The 20468-nt window shown below is 45.9% G+C and overlaps 1 protein-coding gene across 4 annotated transcripts in view; it reads right to left on the bottom strand.

Annotated features, from left to right (window-relative positions):
• Nucleotides 1-20468, bottom strand: part of sfmbt2 (Scm like with four mbt domains 2) — a 45690-nt gene that overhangs the window by 3819 nt on the left and 21403 nt on the right. For 2 of the 4 annotated variants that reach the window (XM_021577308.2, XM_021577309.2), the window contains 16 exons: nt 17087-17175; nt 15019-15262; nt 13633-13730; nt 12506-12607; nt 9793-10023; nt 9082-9208; nt 8877-8990; nt 8754-8796; nt 8007-8074; nt 5538-5677; nt 4907-5016; nt 4549-4724; nt 4410-4454; nt 4104-4264; nt 3337-3609; nt 3012-3140 (listed from right to left, as the gene is read on the bottom strand). In XM_021577308.2, coding sequence (XP_021432983.2) covers nt 3012-3140; nt 3337-3609; nt 4104-4264; nt 4410-4454; nt 4549-4724; nt 4907-5016; nt 5538-5677; nt 8007-8074; nt 8754-8796; nt 8877-8990; nt 9082-9208; nt 9793-10023; nt 12506-12607; nt 13633-13730; nt 15019-15262; nt 17087-17175 — 2150 coding nt within the window. The remainder of the gene's footprint in view (nt 1-3011; nt 3141-3336; nt 3610-4103; nt 4265-4409; nt 4455-4548; nt 4725-4906; nt 5017-5537; nt 5678-8006; nt 8075-8753; nt 8797-8876; nt 8991-9081; nt 9209-9792; nt 10024-12505; nt 12608-13632; nt 13731-15018; nt 15263-17086; nt 17176-20468) is intronic. The other 2 variants (XM_021577311.2, XM_021577312.2) reach the window with 1 other exon arrangement.

The following is a 20468-nucleotide window of genomic DNA, read 5'->3' as shown; positions in this document are numbered from 1 at the left end:
TTGTGGATCTTAATGTTTTTCCTCATAATCCTGGACTATTGGACCACATTTTATTACGTTTGCAATCGCAACAAATAATCTGCTTAGACCCCAACCAAGGATTATCAAAAGCCGAGCTTTAATTTCTCGGACAACCCAAAGATTCTTAGATGCCCTTCCAGACTCCCTCCACCTACCCAAGGATGTCAGAGTACAAAAATCGGTCAACCACCTAACTGAGGAACTAAATGTAACTTTGCGTAATACCCTAGATGCAGTCACACCCCTAAAAACTAAAAACATTTGCCATAAGAAACTTCCTCCCTGGTATACAGAAAACACCCGAGCCCTTGAAGCAAGCTTCCAGAAAATACACCAAACTGGGAGCCTTCCGACTAGCGTGGAAAGACAGTACCGTGTAGTATCGAAGAGCCCTCACTGCTGCTCGATCATCCTATTTTCCAGCTAAATTGAAGAGTCTAAAATGTATTTTTGATACTGTCGCAAAGCTAACTAAGAAGCAGCATTCCCCAAGAGAGGATGGCTTTCACTTCAGCAGTGATAAATTCATGAACTTCTTTGACGAAAAGATGATTAGAAAGAAAATTATGGACTATTTCTCCAAAGCTCAGTTGTCCTGAGTCTGCACAACACTGCCAGGACCTATGATCAAGGGACACACTCAAGTGTTTTAATACTATATCTCTTGACACACTGATGAAAATTGTCATGGCCTCTAAACCATCAAGCTGCATGCTGGACCCTATTCCAACTAAACTACTGAAAGAGACGTTTCCTGTGCTTGGCCCTCCTATGTTGAACATAATAAAATGCTCCCTACCCACCTGATGTGTAGCAAACTCACTAAAAGTGGCAATAATAAAGCCTCTTGACCCAGAAAATGGAAAAAAAAAAAAAAAATCTTCCTATATCGAATCTCCCATTCCTCTCAAAAATGTTTGAAAAAGCTGTTGCGCAGTAACTCCTTGCCTTTCTGAAGACAAACAATGTATACAAAACGCTTCAGTCTGGTTTTAGACCCCATCATAGCACACTGAGTCTGCACTCGTGAAGGTGGTAAATTACCTTTTAAAATGCTTCAGACCAAGGCTCTGCATCTGTCCTCGTTCTCCTAGACCTTAGTGCTGCTTTTGAAACCACAACATTCTTTTGGAGAGATTGGAAACCCAAATCGGTCTACACGGACAGGTTCTGGCCTGGTTTAGATATTATCTGTCGGAAAGATATCAGCTTGTGTCTCTGGATGGTTTGTCCTCTGACAAATCAACTGTAAATGTTGGTGTTCCTCAAGGTTCCGTTTTAGGACCACTATTGTTTGATTTCAATATATACTTTACCTCTTGGTGATGTGATTTGGAAACGCCATGTTAACTTTCACTGCTTTGCGGACGATACACAGCTGTACATTTCGATGAAACACGGTGAAGCCCCAAAATTGCCCTCCCTCAGACATAAGGAAGTGAATGGCGGTAAATGTTTTACTTTTAAACTTGGACAAAACAGAGATGCTAGTTCTAGGTCCCAAGAAACAAAGAGATCTTCTGTTGGATCTGACAATTAATCTTGATGGTTGTACAGTCGTCTCAAATAAAACTGTGAAGGACCTCGGCGTTACTCTGGACCCTGATCTCTCTTTTGATGAACATATCAATACTATTTCAAGGACAGCTTTATTCCATCTTCGTAACATTGCAAAAATCTGAAACTTTGTCCAAAAACGATGCAGAAAAATTAATCCATGCTTTTGTCACTTCTACAGTAGATTAGACTACTGCAATGCTCTACTTTCCGGCTACCCGGATAAAGCACTAAATAAACTTCAGTTAGTGCTAAATACGGCAGCTAGAATCTTGACTAGAACCAAAAAATGTGATCATGTTACTCCAGTGCTAGCCTCCCTACACTGGCTTCCTGTTAAGGCAAGGGCTGATTTCAAGGTTTTACTGTTAACATACAAAGCATTACATGGGCTTGCTCCTACCTATCGTTCTGATTTGGTCGTGCCGTACATACCTACACGTACGCTACGGTCTCAAGACGCAGGCCCCCTAATTGTCCCTAGAATTTCTAAGTAAACAGCTGGAGGCAGGGCTTTCTACTATAGAGCTCACTATTTATGGAATTGTCTGCCTACCCATGTGAGAGACGCAGACTCGGTCTCAACCATTAAGTCTTTATTGAAGACTTATCTCTTCAGTAGGTCAGATGATTGAGTGTAGTCTGGCCCAGGGGTGTGAAGATGAACGGAAAGGCACTGTTGCGACGAACCGCCCTTGCTGTCTCTGCCTGGCCGGTTCCCCTCTCTCCACTGGGATTCTCTGCCTCTAACCCTATTACAGGGGGCTGAGTCACTGGCTTACTGGTGCTCTTCCATGCCGTCCCTAGGAGAGGTGAGTCACTTGAGTGGGATGAGTCACTGGCGTGATCTTCCTGTCCGGGTTGGCGCCCCCTTCGGGTTCGTGCTGTGGGGGAGATCTTCGTGGGCTATACTTGCCCTTGTCTCAGGGTAGTAGGTTGGTGGTTGAAAATATCCCTCTAGTGGTGTGGGGGCTGTGCTTTGGCAAAATGGGTGGGGTTATACCCTGCCTGGTTGGCTCTGTCCGGGGGTATCGTCGGACGGGGCCACAGTGTCTCCCGACCCCTCCTGTCACAGCCTACAGTAATTATGCTGCAAAAGTGTATGTGTCGGGGGGCTAGGTTCAGTCTGTTATATCTGGAGTATTTCTCCTGTCATATCCGGTGTCCTGTGTGAATTTAAGTATGCTCTCTCTAATTCTCTCTCCCCCTCTTCTCTCGGAGGACCTGAGCCCTAGGACCATCCCTCAGGACTATCTGGCCTGATGACTCCTTGCTGCTAGTTCCTGCCTTTCTATGGAGTTTTCCTAGCCACCGTGCTTCTACATCTGCATTGCTTGCTGTTTGGGGCTTTAGGCTGGGTTTCTGTACAGCTCTTTGTGACATCGGCTGATGTAAAAAGGGCTTCATAAATACATTTGACTGGTTGTGTGTACCTGCTCCTGGAAGATGTTGGCGAGAGCAGCACAGTCGGTGGAGGTGATGAAGGTGACCACGTCTTCTACGGACCACTCCAGAGGGTTCCTCTCCAACACCAGCTGGCACTCCGCCTCACTACACTCCACCTGGAGGGCCACAGGACACAAAGATTAATCTACATACAGGACCTTTATCGACTGGATATGACAGCCGGACGCCATTCACTGAACATATCTGGGCCACCCGGCCACCAGGGAGCCAAAGAACCCATCAAATACTTATTTGGTGTTATTGTGGGTCTGTGTATGTGTGTGTCTCTGCGTGTAGCATTCTCTCTCTCACCTGCATCTCCTGTCTCTTGGGTGGGTGGTACTTGCTCTCCTGGTTATATGACAGGGACCGAGTGCTCCGCCTCCTGCTTTCAGGACCGTCACGGCTGCTCGAAGCTACGCCGGTATGGGTGGCCCTGCGTAGCGTCACGGCGCGCCGCGGCCGGCTGTTAGCCACCTCCACAGAGGACGTGTCTGTGTGGTCCTCGCGCGGCTCAGAGCTGGTGCCTTCTTCACTGCCCGACTGCAACATAAGATCATCTTCGTCCTCATCTTCATCACTGTCCTGTAGGGAGTTATAGGGTCAATCTTAGTGCAGTGACAATCAAGTCCATAGAGAGAGAAAGACACACGAAGAGAGATAGAGAGAGAGAGACATGACAAGAGAGAAAGAGAAAAGAGACGCAAGAGAGAGACACACGAAAAGAGAGATAGAGGAGACACGAGAGAGACACAAGAGAGAGACGCGAGAGACAGAGAAAGAAACACGAAAATAGAGAAAGAGAAACACACGAAAAGAGAGACGCTCTGAGAAAGAGAGCAAGAGAGAGAGTCAAAGAGAGATAGACACACGGAGAGAGAAAGAGACACATAGAGAGAAAGAGAGAGAGAGACACGGAGAGAGAAAGAGACACATAGAGAGAAAGAGACACGGAGAGAGCGAGAAAGAAAATTAAAAAGAGAGGGGGAGGGGAACACAGCCTTCACTCTTACACACGAGAGAAAGAGACACGGAGAGAGCGACAGACAGACCGAAATAGATGGAGAGCTCTGTCAGACCTGTGGTGACCCTGCAGGAGTGTAGTCCACTGCAGACGAGCGCCGTTTCTTCTGGACAAAGATGGCCTTCCTCTTCTTCCTGCGTCGTGTGGGTTTGGCCTCCAGACTCTCCTCTCCTCCAAACGGCTTAGACAGCTTCTTCTTCTTACCGTAGTAATACGCTGGGAACACAACACTCGACACAGTTCATATGGGCTCAATTCTGATGCAGGTTAGCCATTCATGTAAAAGGGGGTTTAATCAAACAAATGGCTGTGTGTATTTTCGTGTGTGTGTGTGTTTTTTGTGACAGACACACAAACTCACACTTGTAGAAAATTACTGTATTTGTTCGCGCACGCACACACCAACCTACAAACATATATGAAGTTGATCTTAGTTCCCATTAACAGAAACCCACACATGAACACACAAGTAGAGTAACCACACCTTCACACACACTCACTATATTTGGTCTTGGTCTGCATGGAGCAGCTCTCAGGACACTGGCCTGTGACTTGGACGGGGCTGAAGAGGTTGGGACAGCACTGCAGCTTCCCACACACTTTACGACAGAAGTCTGGGATCTGCTCTGCCAGACGCACGATCCGGATGGACGATCGATATGTCTTCCCTTTGTATCTAAGGAGCGGAGAGAAACCGTGTCAGCTCGGGCCAACGGTATTGTTCATACAGGACCGTAAACTCAGGATGTTCACCAGGAGCGTGTTCTGGTCTGATGTGGATTGTCTTATGACTTAAGTTAAAAATGGGTCCTAAATTGTCGCGCCAGTCCTGGTCGAGCTCCTCCAGGTGGGACTCACTTGGCTTTGAGGGTCTCCTCGTGGCAGTCCCAGTGCTGGTCTTCCACATCCTGTAGTTCTCTCAGGACACGCCCAGGCTTGTAGGCCGCATTGATCAACATGCTCAGCACCTGCACGGGGACACAGAGGAGAACACACTTTCTTAAAAAAAAAAAAAACTGTCATTTTTTTTCTCCCTAGTTGTGAAGTGAAGTTTTTTTACCTTTATTTAACTAGGCAAGTCAGTTAAGAACAAAAGCCAGTAGAACACAAACACACGAACCCTCAAACACACTCAAATGAGCAAAGACACACATTCACACACTCTCACTAGGGGGTATCTAGGGAAATTAAAGGCTGTTTTTGCTGAGTTACTGTGTGTGTGTGTGTGTGTGTGTGTGTGTGTGTGTGTGTGTGTAAACAGAAATGACTGACAGCTCACATTAAACTGAAGCTGCTGCTGAGAGACCGCAGGTGGTTAACAAGACATTTCCTTCTCTCCTCCCTCCCTTCCTCCCTCTCCAGTCCTTTAATTAGGCATATGCCTCACCACCTCCTCCAGAGTCTGTTGTTAGTTTTTCTGATCCCATAGGACTCTGGTCAAAGGTAGTGGGAATAGATGCAACCAGTATGTTGATGTTCATCTACCTACCTCTTTGAGGACCAGAGTGCATTTCCCCGGCCCTACAGCCTGTGGCAGCTCAGCGATGCGCCCCTTGTTCAGGTAAGGGCCAGAGAAACAGCGGTGGTTCACATAGATCCTGGAGCAACAGTATCTCCCATTGGCTGAGCCTGAGGAGGAGAGAGAGAAGCATCATGGGACATCAGACAATCCTCCAATGACAGACAGGTATAAGATTGTCAGGCAGCCTATTAAGTTCAATCTCTTGATAGACTATATAGAAGTCCAGTTTAGACAGGCAGCCCAATTCTGATAGGCGTTCTTACTAATTGGCCTTTTGACCGATCAGATCTGAAAAAGATCTGATGAAAAAGATCTGATGTGACTGTTCAAAAGACAAATGAGTGGAAAAAAAGATCAGAATTGGGCTGGCTGTGTAAAAGCAGCCTAACACTTACATTATGAATGAGCTGTTGTAAAAATCCAATGGCTTGTTAACGAGGCTTGTATTAGAGGTGTGCTGCACATAATGTAGTGTCATGCCACGCCTCAGTTTACACTTTCTTACTCATACACATGGAATTGCACAGCTCCGGTTGAATAGTAATTAGACAAATGATAAATATGCATGAGCGGAAGTTTAGAAGGACATGCGTCTCTTATGGACATCATACTGATGCACATCCCCACACACACAATAAACAGAGCATTGGCACACACACACACACCCTTAAAAAATAAACATAACATTGGCCGTGTAAAATGTTGAGAGGAGTGCTAACAGAAGTGTTATATTGATCAATATGTAGCAGTTTGTCAGAACGCAACACTTCTCTGAGAGCTGTGAGGTACCAATCAGTGATTGTGAAGTGCAACTGTTAGACGAATGTTGTTTGCTCATCAATATGAATCTGTAATGAAACAGGTGTGGCTAGCGTGCACGCACACGCACACACTTTACAGGGCTTTTCCATGTTAATCATTATCTCTCATTTTCATTAATAGCTGTAAATAAATTTACATACACCTTAGCCAAATACATTTAAACTCAGTTTTTCACAATTCCTGACATTTAATCCTAGTAAAAAATTCCCTGTCTTAGGTCAGTTAGGATCACCACTTTATTTTAAGAATGTGAAATGTCAGAATAATAATAGAGATAATTATTTATTTCAGCTTTTATTTCTTTCATCACATTCCCAGTGGGTCAGAAGTTTATTTGGGTTTCAGGTAGCCTTCCACAAGCTTCCCACAATAAATTGGGTGAATTTTGGCCCATTCCTTCTGACAGATCTGGTGTAACTGAGTCAGGTTTGTAGACCTCCTTGCTCACACACACACTTTATCAGTTCTGCCCACAAACTTTCTATAGAATTGAGGTCAGGGCTTTGTGATGGCTACTCCCAATACCTTAAGTTTGTTGTCCTTAAGCCATTTTGCCACAACTTTGGAAGTATGCTTGGGGTCATTGTCCATTTGGAAGACCCATTTACGACCAAGCTTTAACTTCCTGACTGACGTCTTGAGATGTTGCTTAACATGATGCTGCCACCCACGTGCGTCACAGTTGGGATGGTGTTCTTCGGCTTGCAAGCCTCACCCTTTTTCCTCCAAACATAAAGATGGTCATTATGGCCCCACAGTTCTATTTTTGTTTCATCAGACCAGAGGACATTTCTCCAAAAAGTACGACCTTTGTCCCCATGTGCAGTTGCAAAACATAGTCCGGCTTTTTTTTTTATGGTGGTTTTGGAGCAGTGGCTTCTTCCTTGCTGAGCGGCCTTTCAGGTTATGTCGATATAGGACTTGTTTTACTGTGGATATAGATACTTTTGTACTGGTTTCTTCCAGAATCTTCACAAGGTCCTTTGTTGTTGTTCTGGAATTGATTTGCACTTTTTGCACCAAAGTACGTTCATCTCTAGGAGACAGAACGCGTCTCCTTCCTGAGCAGTATGACGGCTGCGTGGTCCCATGGTGTTTATACTTGCATACTATTGTTTGTACAGATGAACGTGGTACCTTCAGGTATTTGAAAATTGCTCCCAAGGATGAACCAGACTTGTGGAGGTCTACAATTTTTTCCTGAGGTGTTGGCTGATTTATTTTGATGTCAAGCAAAGAGGCACTGAGTTTGAAGGTAGGCCTTGAAATACATCCACAGGTACACCTCCAAATGACTCAAATTATGTCAATTAGCCTATCAGAAGCTTCTAAAGCCATGACATCATTTTCTGGAATGTTCCAAGCTGTTTAAAGGCACAGTCAATTTAGTGTATGTAAACTTCTGACCCACTGGAATTGTGATACAGTGAATTATAAGTGAAATAATCTGTCTGTAAACAAGTACTTGTGTCATGCACAAAGTAGATGTCCTAACCGACTTGCCAAAACTATAGTTTCTTAACAAGAAATGTGTGTTTCTTGTTTTAATGACTCCAACCTAAGTGTATGTAAACTTCCGACTTCAACTGTATTTGAATTATGAATCGTGTTTACCTGTATCCATGGCAATGGGCTCACAGAGGTTGAGAGGGATTGTCTCCACGGGTTGTGGCGGAGCCAACCTACAGACGGAATATCAATCAATCCATGAACCAATCAATCAATCAAGTGAACAGCCAAGCCATCCAATCAACGATACAGCTATTTAAGACCCAGTCAGATTTAGCTTAGTGTGATACATGTCCTTCCCTCAACACAACTGAACAACAATGGAATGAGGGATTATTGATGAAGGAGTCCCTTGGGTGAGAGATATGGTAAAAGAGGTTAGATGAGAGAGGTTGACAAAGTGTTACTGAAAGCCTCATATGTCGTCTCTGAACGACCACTACCCTGATCCTTCAGAGCTGCGTTTCCCAGGCGCGACTGAAACATGTCATTTGTCAATATAATAAATCTGTCCTCTGAAAAAAATAAAAGGCCATTTCCAAGTGAACAGCTAGCTACTGTTTCGGGGGGGCGGGGGGGCTATGGTCTGAGAGAGAGGGGCCTCGAGGCTTTTTAAGGGTATCTACTTGAGTGTGTTCTCCATCTAGGAGGTTGTATTGTAAAGTATAGGCCATGCATTTCTGTGGCTGCTGAAATGGCTTGGCAATGCATTGATTTGTTTTTAGAGTGGAATAGCAATCTGTGTGATGGAACTGTTAAAGTGCTGGATGGGGCTTTTCAAGAAGGGAATGGAACAGAGAGGGTTTTAAATTGGAGTGGGTCTCTGTAGTTTTGGAGCATCAGCGAACTTACTGCTTCTCTGGCTGGACGACGGCTATCTTCTTCTGCTGCTGGCCTGCAATCAACACAAAATAATAGGGTTTGCACTGTGTGCTCGTGTGTGCGCGTGTGAGAGAGAGATGCGGGGATACTTACAGACAGGCTTCAGTGGTGGAGTCAAGAGGTAAGCATTGGTCTCACACCATCCTACAGGAAAGATGTCCATGGACTCCACATCCACAATACATTCAGGGACGGACTTCGGCAGGCCTGGAGAGGGACAAAAGAGCATGGGGTAAGACAGCTGTCCACACACACACACACACACACACACACACACACACACACACACACATCTCACCTTCCAGTCTGAGCCACAGCAGGCGACCCCTGACCTGTGTGATCTGAGCCACACACACCTCGGCGGGCCTGACAGGGTTAACGGCCTCCAGCCACATGTCTTTAGCGAAGCCTCGGCTCTGCCACGCCTACACACACAGACAGACAGCCAATGGGATAAAGGGTAGACATAACAATGGATCCTTCTGACAAGACTTAAGCCACACACATTGTCTGTATAAGCATTCATTTAAAAAGGTGCAATATGCAGAAATCGCTCAACCATTTCCTAGCTGCTAAAATTCTAATAGTTCACCTAATTTCATTTTGTGACAAAACAAGCAGTCATTGTGTAGAGAATCATTGTACCATCTAAACCGTTGTGAAATATAATTTCCATAACCCAAAATATAGTCTTTTCAGCTGTTTGAATCTGGTATAAAAAAACAAAATCTGTGAACACCAGTGCACATAGAACAGACCCAGGGCTTCTTAGACTTGCTTTCAATGATAATGACAGATCTATGACTGACATTTCTATGTGAATTTGGTCGGGTCGTCCAAAAAGTGACATAATGCAGCTTTAAGGGGGGTGGGCACAGGGACGACAAGAGGGAGGAAGAGAAAGGGGAGGAGAGGGATGGAGAGAGAAGGATGAGGACAGTGAGGAGAAGATGCATGGAGAGAGGGAAGAGGGGAGGGATGGAGAGAGAAGGAAGCAAAAGTATCTTACGTCGGGGAAGCATGCGTCCGGGGCGGTCTCAGTCCCGCTCTGTTTCAGGTAGTCCGCCCAATCAAAGTCCTGGCTCAGGTAGCCCCTAGGCCGCTCTAGACCAATCCCGTTCTTCAGACACCACTGGACGGGGAGGATGCCCGGCGACTCAGAATGGCACACCAGGGACAGGGGTGTGGCCTCTGGAGTGAGGTCATCCACTGTGACCTGGAAGTAGTGCTCATTGTAGACCTACAGAGAGCCATTATTACCATGGCTGCATTAACACATTGAAACACTTTTAAGGGTATGACTAGATTTGATACTGTTTGGTGGGGTGTGATACTGTTTGGTGGGGTTTGATACTGTTTGGTGGGGTGTGATACTGTTTGGTGGGGTGTGATGCTGTTTGGTGGGGTGTGATACTGTTTGGTGGGGTGTGATACTGTTTGGTGGGGTGTGATACTGTTTGGTGGGGTGTGATAGGTGGGGTGTGATACTGTTTGGTGGGGTTTGATACTGTTTGGTGGGGTTTGATACTGTTTGGTGGGGTGTGATACTGTTTGGTGGGGTTTGATACTGTTTGGTGGGGTTTGATACTGTTTGGTGGGGTTTGATACTGTTTGGTGGGGTGTGATACTGTTTGGTGGGGTTTGATACTGTTTGGTGGGGTGTGATACTGTTTGGTGGGGTTTGATACTGTTTGGTGGGGTGTGATACTGTTTGGTGGGGTTTGATACTGTTTGGTGGGGTGTGATACTGTTTGGTGGGGTTTGATACTGTTTGGTGGGGTGTGATACTGTTTGGTGGGGTTTGATACTGTTTGGTGGGGTGTGATACTGTTTGGTGGGGTTTGATACTGTTTGGTGGGGTGTGATACTGTTTGGTGGGGTTTGATACTGTTTGGTGGGGTGTGATACTGTTTGGTGGGGTTTGATACTGTTTGGTGGGGTGTGATACTGTTTGGTGGGGTGTGATAGGTGGGGTTTGATACTGTTTGGTGGGGTGTGATACTGTTTGGTGGGGTTTGATACTGTTTGGTGGGGTGTGATAGGTGGGGTTTGATACTGTTTGGTGGGGTGTGATACTGTTTGGTGGGGTTTGATACTGTTTGGTGGGGTGTGATACTGTTTGGTGGGGTTTGATACTGTTTGGTGGGGTGTGATACTGTTTGGTGGGGTTTGATACCGTTTGGTGGGGTGTGATACTGTTTGGTGGGGTTTGATACTGTTTGGTGGGGTGTGATACTGTTTGGTGGGGTTTGATACTGTTTGGTGGGGTGTGATACTGTTTGGTGGGGTTTGATACTGTTTGGTGGGGTGTGATACTGTTTGGTGGGGTGTGATACTGTTTGGTGGGGTGTGATACTGTTTGGTGGGGTGTGATACTGTTTGGTGGGGTTTGATACTGTTTGGTGGGGTGTGATACTGTTTGGTGGGGTGTGATACTGTTTGGTGGGGTGTGATACTGTTTGGTGGGGTGTGATACTGTTTGGTGGGGTGTGATACTGTTTGGTGGGGTGTGATACTGTTTGGTGGGGTGTGATACTGTTTGGTGGGGTGTGATACTGTTTGGTGGGGTGTGATACTGTTTGGTGGGGTGTGATACTGTTTGGTGGGGTGTGATACTGTTTGGTGGGGTGTGATACTGTTTGGTGGGGTGTGATACTGTTTGGTGGGGTGTGATGCTGTTTGGTGGGGTGTGATACTGTTTGGTGGGGTGTGATGCTGTTTGGTGGGGTGTGATACTGTTTGGTGGGGTGTGATACTGTTTGGTGGGGTGTGATACTGTTTGGTGGGGTGTGATACTGTTTGGTGGGGTGTGATAGGTGGGGTTTGATACTGTTTGGTGGGGTGTGATACTGTTTGGTGGGGTGTGATACTGTTTGGTGGGGTGTGATACTGTTTGGTGGGGTGTGATACTGTTTGGTGGGGTGTGATACTGTTTGGTGGGGTGTGATACTGTTTGGTGGGGTGTGATACTGTTTGGTGGGGTGTGATACTGTTTGGTGGGGTGTGATACTGTTTGGTGGGGTGTGATGCTGTTTGGTGGGGTGTGATGCTGTTTGGTGGGGTGTGATACTGTTTGGTGGGGTGTGATACTGTTTGGTGGGGTGTGATACTGTTTGGTGGGGTGTGATAGGTGGGGTTTGATACTGTTTGGTGGGGTGTGATACTGTTTGGTGGGGTGTGATACTGTTTGGTGGGGTGTGATACTGTTTGGTGGGGTGTGATACTGTTTGGTGGGGTGTGATGCTGTTTGGTGGGGTGTGATGCTGTTTGGTGGGGTGTGATACTGTTTGGTGGGGTGTGATACTGTTTGGTGGGGTGTGATAGGTGGGGTTTGATACTGTTTGGTGGGGTGTGATACTGTTTGGTGGGGTGTGATACTGTTTGGTGGGGTGTGATACTGTTTGGTGGGGTGTGATACTGTTTGGTGGGGTGTGATACTGTTTGGTGGGGTGTGATACTGTTTGGTGGGGTGTGATGCTGTTTGGTGGGGTGTGATGCTGTTTGGTGGGGTGTGATACTGTTTGGTGGGGTGTGATACTGTTTGGTGGGGTGTGATACTGTTTGGTGGGGTGTGATAGGTGGGGTTTGATACTGTTTGGTGGGGTGTGATACTGTTTGGTGGGGTGTGATACTGTTTGGTGGGGTGTGATACTGTTTGGTGGGGTGTGATACTGTTTGGTGGGGTGTGATACTGTTTGATAGAGTTGGTCAGGTAGGCCCACCTGTGTGACAGATACAGGGCAGATGTGGAACGGTTCCGACGGCGACACCATCTCCAGCTTCATCCCCGTCCTGAAGGAGTGTTTGGTCAGGTCTGCATGGTCCTGAAACCACCGGGTCACCGAGGAAAACACACACGTCTTTTAACGGTCACTGCAAACAGGCTTTGTTAACAAACACTAAGCAGTGGGACTAGGCTATACAATTAAAATGTTATTACTTTGATATTACTGACTCGTCTGCTCAACCGCCCAAATATGCTCGGAGTTAGAACAAATAATACCTATGTGAGTCTGACTAATTGTCTGTGACAGGTGTGTTTGACCTATAGAGACAAATAGAGCTAGCTAGCGTGGCCCTTTGAAACCCACTGCCACCGAGGCCATCAGACAGGTCCAGTCAGATCACTGTCGTCTGTACGACAGGTACACACCCAGACTTAAGAGGGGCGTGGGAAAGGCAGCAGCTTATCACCACACACACACACACACCATAAACCACCCACACAATAAACAACCACACAATAAAACACACCCACACACACACAGATAGGAGGAGAGGTGTCTGAGCCACGTTGCATAAACATTTTACAGTGACATTTGAGTAATTTAGCAGACGCTCTTATCCAGAGTGACTTACAGTTGGTGCATTCATCTTAAGATAGCTCGGTGGGACAACACAGTCGTAGCAAGTACATTTTCCCTCAACAGAGTAGTCAGTGCTTTTGTTTACCATGGGATTTATTTATGATACTCTTTAAAGTATCAGACTTTTTCTTTGTGTGATTTTTTTTGGGCAGTGACTCCGCTGTCCTGACATTAGGGGGAAGCTTGTTCGGCCATTGTGGAGCCAGGACAGAGAAGAGTTTTGACTGGGTTGAGTGGAATCTGATAACAACATGATATTGTCTGTTAAATGACTGATTGGAACTCAGGGGTTTGACTACATTGATTAAGTGAGTATTTGATTAGTGTAACTGTTAAACCAGCCGCCCCACATGGCCTGATAGCACACGCAGTAAGAATGGTCACGGGAACTAACGAACCTGCACAAGAGTACACATGAAGTTGGTTGTGTGTAGAAGCACTTCCTGTGTCACAGGGCTACTTCCTGTGTGGTTGACCCTCACCTTAAACACCTCCAGGGGCAGTGGGTGCTTCTGGGCCTCGCTCCGCGCCGCCTCCAGGGCCTCCTGCCACTCGAGGGCGCTCTTCAGGCCACGCAACTCTGAGACGGGAGAGAGATGACAGTCAGAATGTGACTCTGAAACTCAGCATCAAATTAAAAGACCTTACAAATCTCTCCCAACTGTTTATTTAAAGGGATATATTCAGCAATGGCTCACAAAACTACCTTTAACTTCCTTTAAACTACATGCAGACATACAAATGGTGTCCATGGGTTCATCTGACTCTGGGTTAGTAGAAAGGGCTTCATTGCCAACATCTCACACTATCCCTTTAAGAAAACCTCTCCCAGTGTTTCCCAAATGTCTTTTTGTTTTTTTAATCAGATGCCATTTAAAGGAATACGTCTTACAACCAGATGACCCTCCCCCTCCCACTCTTGACAAACTGGCTTAACTAGAGCTACAGCTGAGACTGGATACACTCATTTGGATTTCTATCGATCATTTGGAGAGGAGATATCTAAAGTTTGGTTCCATTTTATGTTCAAACAGTCGGAACGGTATATGTATGTCTGAAGGAACATGTTTGCGTGCCATTACAAGTGTGAGTGTGTTGCTATGATTGGGATATTGCGTGTTCTGTGGAAAGGCGTTTTTTGACAAAGTCATCAGTTCTGTAGAAGTTGAAACTGAAAGATCTCGAATATGAACAGAGGCCAACATGTTGAGTCATTCAGAGACACAGAGAGAGACAGACAGACACAGAGACAAACAGACACAGAGAAAGAGAGACACAGAGAGAGAGAGAGAGAGAGAGAGAGACAGAGAGAGATAGAGAGAGAGACACAGAGAGAGAGAGAGACACAGAGAAAGACCGAGAGACAGACAGACACAGAGAAAGAGAGACACAGAGAGAGACAGACAGACACAGAGAAAGAGAGACACAGAGAGAGAGAGAGAGCCAGAGAGATAGAGAGAGAGACACAGAGAGAGAGAGACACAGAGAGAGAGACACAGAGAGAGAGAGACACAGAGACAGACCGAGAGACAGACCGAGAGACGGTGGTTTATGATATTGAACAGAGAGAAGGGAAACTCCCAGCTGCTCTGAACGGTGTAAAACAGTCATAAAAACGTTGACACACGATAGATGATTATGTGTGGGTGTAACATTGATCCTCACGACATCAAAGTTACCATTTGATCCTAATCTATGGCTCTCATATGATTCATAACCAACCCTTAATAATCCGGAAATCCAATAGAGTTGAAGAGTCCTGGAAAGTTGCAGGTTTTTGTTTCAGCCCAGCATTTAAAATACCACTATTACAGCTGAATGTGACCCAGAGCCCATACCTCCATGCAGCTATGACCCCTCACCCTTACCTGCTGGGGGCTCCAGTGACAGACGGTTCTCCTGAGCCCAGCCTAGTGGGCGGAGCCTCACGTCGAGGTAGAACAGCCAGGTGTCGTGGGCATCGTCTTGGAGACCCACATGGCGCAGGCGGAGCCTCCCACCAATGTTCTGGGCGACGCGGGCAGCCCAGTAGAGTGAGGGGTCAGTGAGGTCCCGTACCTCAATCACCGAACCCTCCACAATCAGATCCACTGTGTTCTTCCCCCTCAGAGGCTAGAGAGAAGGATGAGAAGAGGGAGAGGAGAAGACAGAATTGATGGAAAGTATTCAAATCTGTGTGTACAGTGCCTTCAGAAAGTATTCACACCCCTTGACTTTTTCCACATTTTGTTGTGTTGTAGCCGGAATTTAAAATGGATGGTGTCCCCCAGGGCTCAGTTCTTGACCCTCTCCTCTTCTCTCTATACACCAAGCCACTGGTCTCTGTCATATCCTCACATGGTCTCTCTTATCATTGCTATGCGGATGACACTCAACTACTTCCCCCCCCCCCCCCCCCCCCCCCCCCCCCCCCTTCTGACACCCAGGTGGCAACATGCATCTCTGCGTGCCTGGCAGATATCTTAGCTTGGATGTCGGCTCACCACCTCAAGCTCAACAAGATGGAGCTGCTCTTCCTACTGGGGAAGGCCTGCCGGCTGAAAGACCTCTCCATCAAAATTCACAACTCCAGTGTCGCCCTCCCAGAGTACAAAGAACCTTGGCGTGACCCTGGACAACACCCTGTCGTTCTCTGCAAACATCAAAGCAATGACTTCATCCTGCAGGTACATGCTCTACAATATCCGTAAAGTATGACCCTAACACACGCAGGAAGCTGCGCAGGTCCTAATCTAGGCACTTCTCATCTCCCGTCTGGACTCCTGCATCTCCCCAAACTCTCCCATGTCATCCCGCTCCTTCGCACACTCCATTGGCTTCAGGTCAAAGCTAGCATCGACTTCAAGACCATGGTGCTTACCTACGGAGCAGCAAGAGGAACTAACCCTCCCTACCGTCAGGCTATGCTCAAACCCTACACACCCCAACCCGAGCACTCCTTTCTGCCACCTCTGGTCTCTTGGCCCTCCCACCCCTACGGGAGGGCAGCTCCCGCTCAATCCAGACCAAGTTCTTCCAGAGCCAGCATCCCCCTAAAGTTAGGACAGCTGAAACTGAAAGTCCCTGCCCATCTTCCGAAAGCACCTGAAACCCTACCTCTTCAAAGAATATCTTAAAATATAAAAGGAATAGAGCTAAGCACAGGCAAAATCCTAGAGGAAAACCTGGTTCAGTCTGCTTTCCAACAGAAACTGGGAGACAAATTCACCTTTCAGCAGGACAATAACCTAAAACACAAGGCCAAATATACATTGGAGTTTCTTACCAAGACGACATTGAATGTTCCTGAGTTGCCTAGTTACAGTTTTGTCTTAAAATCGTCTTGAAAATCTAAGGCAAGACTTGAAAGTGGCTGTCTAGCAATGATCAACAACCAACTTGACAGAGCTTGAAGAATTTTTAAAAGAATAATGTGCAACATTTGTCAAATCCAGGTGTGTAAAGCGCTTAGAGACTTACCCAGAAAGGCTCACAGCTGTAAATCACTGCCAAAGGTGATTCTAACATGTATTGACTTGTGAATAATTATGCGAATGAGATATTTCTGTATTTAATTTTCCATACATTTGCTAACATTTCTGAAATCCTATTTTCCCCTAGTCATTGTGGGGGTAGTGTGTGTAGATGGTTGAGAACAAAAATAAATGTAATCCATTTTGAATTCAGGCTGTAAAGAGAACACAATATGGAATAAGTCAAGGGGTATGAATTCTTTGACTGCACTTCATGTGTGATATCCCCTCTTTGAGAGGGAACTGGTATTATCTGGGGTGAAACTTCAGCTTGACATACAGAGCTCAACAGATCAGCTAAAGCTCTAAATGTGTTGATGGTTAATACACGGGTGTCACCTACGCATACACAGTCTCATTATCTCTCTCCCTCGTTCTCTCCGTCTCGTTCTCCCTGTCACACTCCCACCGAGACAGTACTCACCCCTTCCAGTAGGTTTGCTGGTGCGGTCCGTGAGCCAGTCAAGTCCTGGATGAGAAAATCTGTCCAGTCACTGTACTTCTCCTTGATGGCTACGAGAGAGAACAGAGGGAGAGAGAGAGACGGTCAAACATACTGTGCTGTGCTAGCAAAATTATACATGACAATGCACTTACATATATTAGCACCAGGCTAAGCAATGAACAACAGCGTAAAACAGTTAGATACGGCACCACAGTACAGAGCAGTCCACATAAACAGGTGTTGAGAGATACAATGGGAGCATGGTAGAAAAAGGCAGGCATGAACGAACACACACACACACACACACACACACACAAACACACACACACACACACACACACACACACACACGCATCACCCTCTCCAGAGCCATTTAAATGGTTGGCTCCCACTCATTTGCATAGGACATGTTTGTTTACTCCACTTTCTGTTTCCCACAGTGCAACAGTAGTGATGTTTAATTCATGGTGCATCGTGGGTCTTGATTTTACTTTGACTCCACGCTGACTAGTGGCTTCCCACAGGCATACTTTGGCCAGCACAGTATGAAGATGGGCAGAAACTGCTACTCCAATAGAAACCCCCGAAACACACTTGTAGGCGATGTCATGGCGACATTAGCTAGCTAAACTCACGCGTAGAAACACTTCGTCGGGTTTAACGGTCGTCTCACACCGGACTGCGTATGTGTTGGCCTTCAAATCAAAGGCACTTCTTCGATATAAAGTTGTATTTGACTCAAATTAAAACGTTTCAGTTTGTCACTTTCACGAGGTTGGAGTAATAACATGTTAAACTACTGAAGACATTGGCTCGAATCGAGGTTGTGCTTTTAGATTTCAAGAAAATTAACACTTAAGGCAGGGGTGTCAAACTCAAATCAGCGCAATGGCCATATTGAAAAAAAAACTCCCAATGATGTTGGCAGTGCATGCTGTGACTTGTAGTGAGGCGCATCGCGGGCGGTATGGAAGTGGGCCAACATGAATTGACAACCCAAGTCATTACGCAGGCCTCGTGTTTGACACATCATTTTTCACTTCACTCATTGACTTCTCAAGCCCCAAAAACCGGCCTGGTCGGTTTCGAAAATTGTTGTCCGGAAGTCTCGCGATGTTTAGAGGCTCTGTGGTTTACAAACTCTGTGGTCCTACTAAATCATACACACAAATAGAGTAATCTATTTTTAAGTGATGAGTTATCCACCCCTCTCCAAAGACCTCTACATCTAATGCTCTAGGTTTACAGTCACCAATTGGACGCAACGATTCTGAGAATATCTGACTCAATGGGGCATGGTGACATGAGTCACAGTAGAACGACTAGTGGCCAGTAGCCTAGATCATGGAGGAGTACACCGCTACCTGTCATTAAGCCACGCCACACTTAGAAAACAAATCGAATCATTCATTCCTATGGGAGAGAACAGAGGTATTTTCGCCTCATTTTATATTCTCTCATTAGTATATTATTCTGAAGCCAGATGAGTCCGATTTAGAGAAACAGTCAATTAATTTTCCTAAAAACAAAATCACTCTGTCTCGACACATGGCCGATCCTTTTTTCCATACATGGTGCAAATACGGTTGCAAATAATGTCCCTCTGCCCCAGTGCATCTCTCCACACCACCCCTGGTTAATAATAGTGTTTTTTCCACACACACACACTCACAGTGCTCCTGTTGATCTCCGGTGTGCAGAAATAGATCAACTATTTTTACAGATCCTTCTAGATTAGTCATCAAGCCATTTAGAATAGGCCACAGAGCAGAATGCAGGCTGCTGCTTCGGCATCTGAACTTCTGCCCCTCCCCCTCCCTCTTTCTGTTCTACCTCCTCGGCTCCCTCCGGTCCAGAGTGTAGTTACAGTACTAGTTTGCATGTAAATGATCATTATTTGCTTCCTTTTTCTTGCCCATCCTCCAGGCGATAGACACGGAGGCAAATCCTGACTTCCACAAAACAATAACTGCATAATTTACTTTGAAGAGAGAACCCCCTCTCCCCTTTTCTATATTTCGTCTTCTCCCCTCCCCCAATCCTCTCCTCTCTTTTGCTATACTGGTAGACATCCAAACAAATATCCAACATACAAAAAAAAAAAAACATCTGATTTGCATATCCAACAACAAGCCATTGTGTAAACAGACAGGGAAGGCCAATTCAAAAGCGTATTTAAGAGAATCAAAGCCATTATTAAAAGAACAAGTCTGGCCTGTATCATGGCAGGGAGGGATGTTTTCATCTGTGATCACAGCAGTACAGCAGATTCTAATCAGGGCTAATGGGACCAAATTAGACGATTTATTCTCAGTCTCACAAAGTGCTTATCTAGTCATTAGTATTACAGTGGCATGGTAAACCACACTGAGATGCAATGTCTATCTACCAAGTCTTCTGGGGGTTCTGTAAGACTGAATTAATAGTATAACCACAGACCATAGATCAGGCTTTAATATCTACCAGTAACAATCTAATGATCTACTACTAGTACATAAGTACTCCATTGTTTCACCAGGTGGGTTGGCGACAACAAACTACCTTTTAGAAAAATGCCAAAATACTCAAAGTAGAAAGACAAAAATCAACAACAGAGATACAGGTGAATGTTATTTATAGTCAGACCTGTAGCTCAATAGTCACTGAATGACAGCCAACAGGATAGACAGACACCTCTCTGCTGTGGTAGGCTAAATCATGTGTAGGCGGGGTTTTTTTATGACGTGGGAGACGCCCTAGCTAGTGATGTTAACCGTTAATGTAAAGCCACGTTTACTGCCCCGGGACATAAGGGGTTAAGAGTGTGTGTAGGTGGGGTGGGGCGTTTGTAAATGGCTATAATGACATGCATGGCTAAACCTAATATCACCTGGGCTAGGTAGAGAACAAGACTGGCCCACACTAAACACATCCAGCACTAGTTATATAATCATTATGAAAATGGACAAAAGCAAATGAGATTGGGAGATGGGACTACACCCATCCACACCACACTACACACCAAGTAAATACAAAGCGGTTGCAAATCAGGTGGTGGAGATGGGGAGGATGGGTCATTTGGGTATCAAATCAGTCCTGGCCTGCTCTTTCTGAGTGCCTTGTGTTAGTTGGCTTGTCTTTGACCAGGTTGATGCGTGTGTAGTCCTTCCTGCCAACTAAGGATTCATTCATGCACTATTAAGGACAGACGCAGGTCAAGAGTGTTCACACACACACACAGCTGTCAAGTAGGCCTGAGCCTCATCTCAGCGCCTCCTCTCTAGCAGGTCCTGGCAGGAAGTTGTGAGTCTGGTGAATGCATTATGCAAATGACCTCTGTGGGGTTCTGAGAGCAGCGCTGTTATCACATGACTAAACTTGT

The sequence above is a fragment of the Oncorhynchus mykiss genome, chromosome 21 (genome assembly GCF_013265735.2).
Source record: "Oncorhynchus mykiss isolate Arlee chromosome 21, USDA_OmykA_1.1, whole genome shotgun sequence".
NCBI classification, from domain to species: domain Eukaryota; kingdom Metazoa; phylum Chordata; class Actinopteri; order Salmoniformes; family Salmonidae; genus Oncorhynchus; species Oncorhynchus mykiss.
Note: the sequence above shows the minus strand (reverse complement) of the source record. Positions and strands in the feature narration are given on the sequence as shown.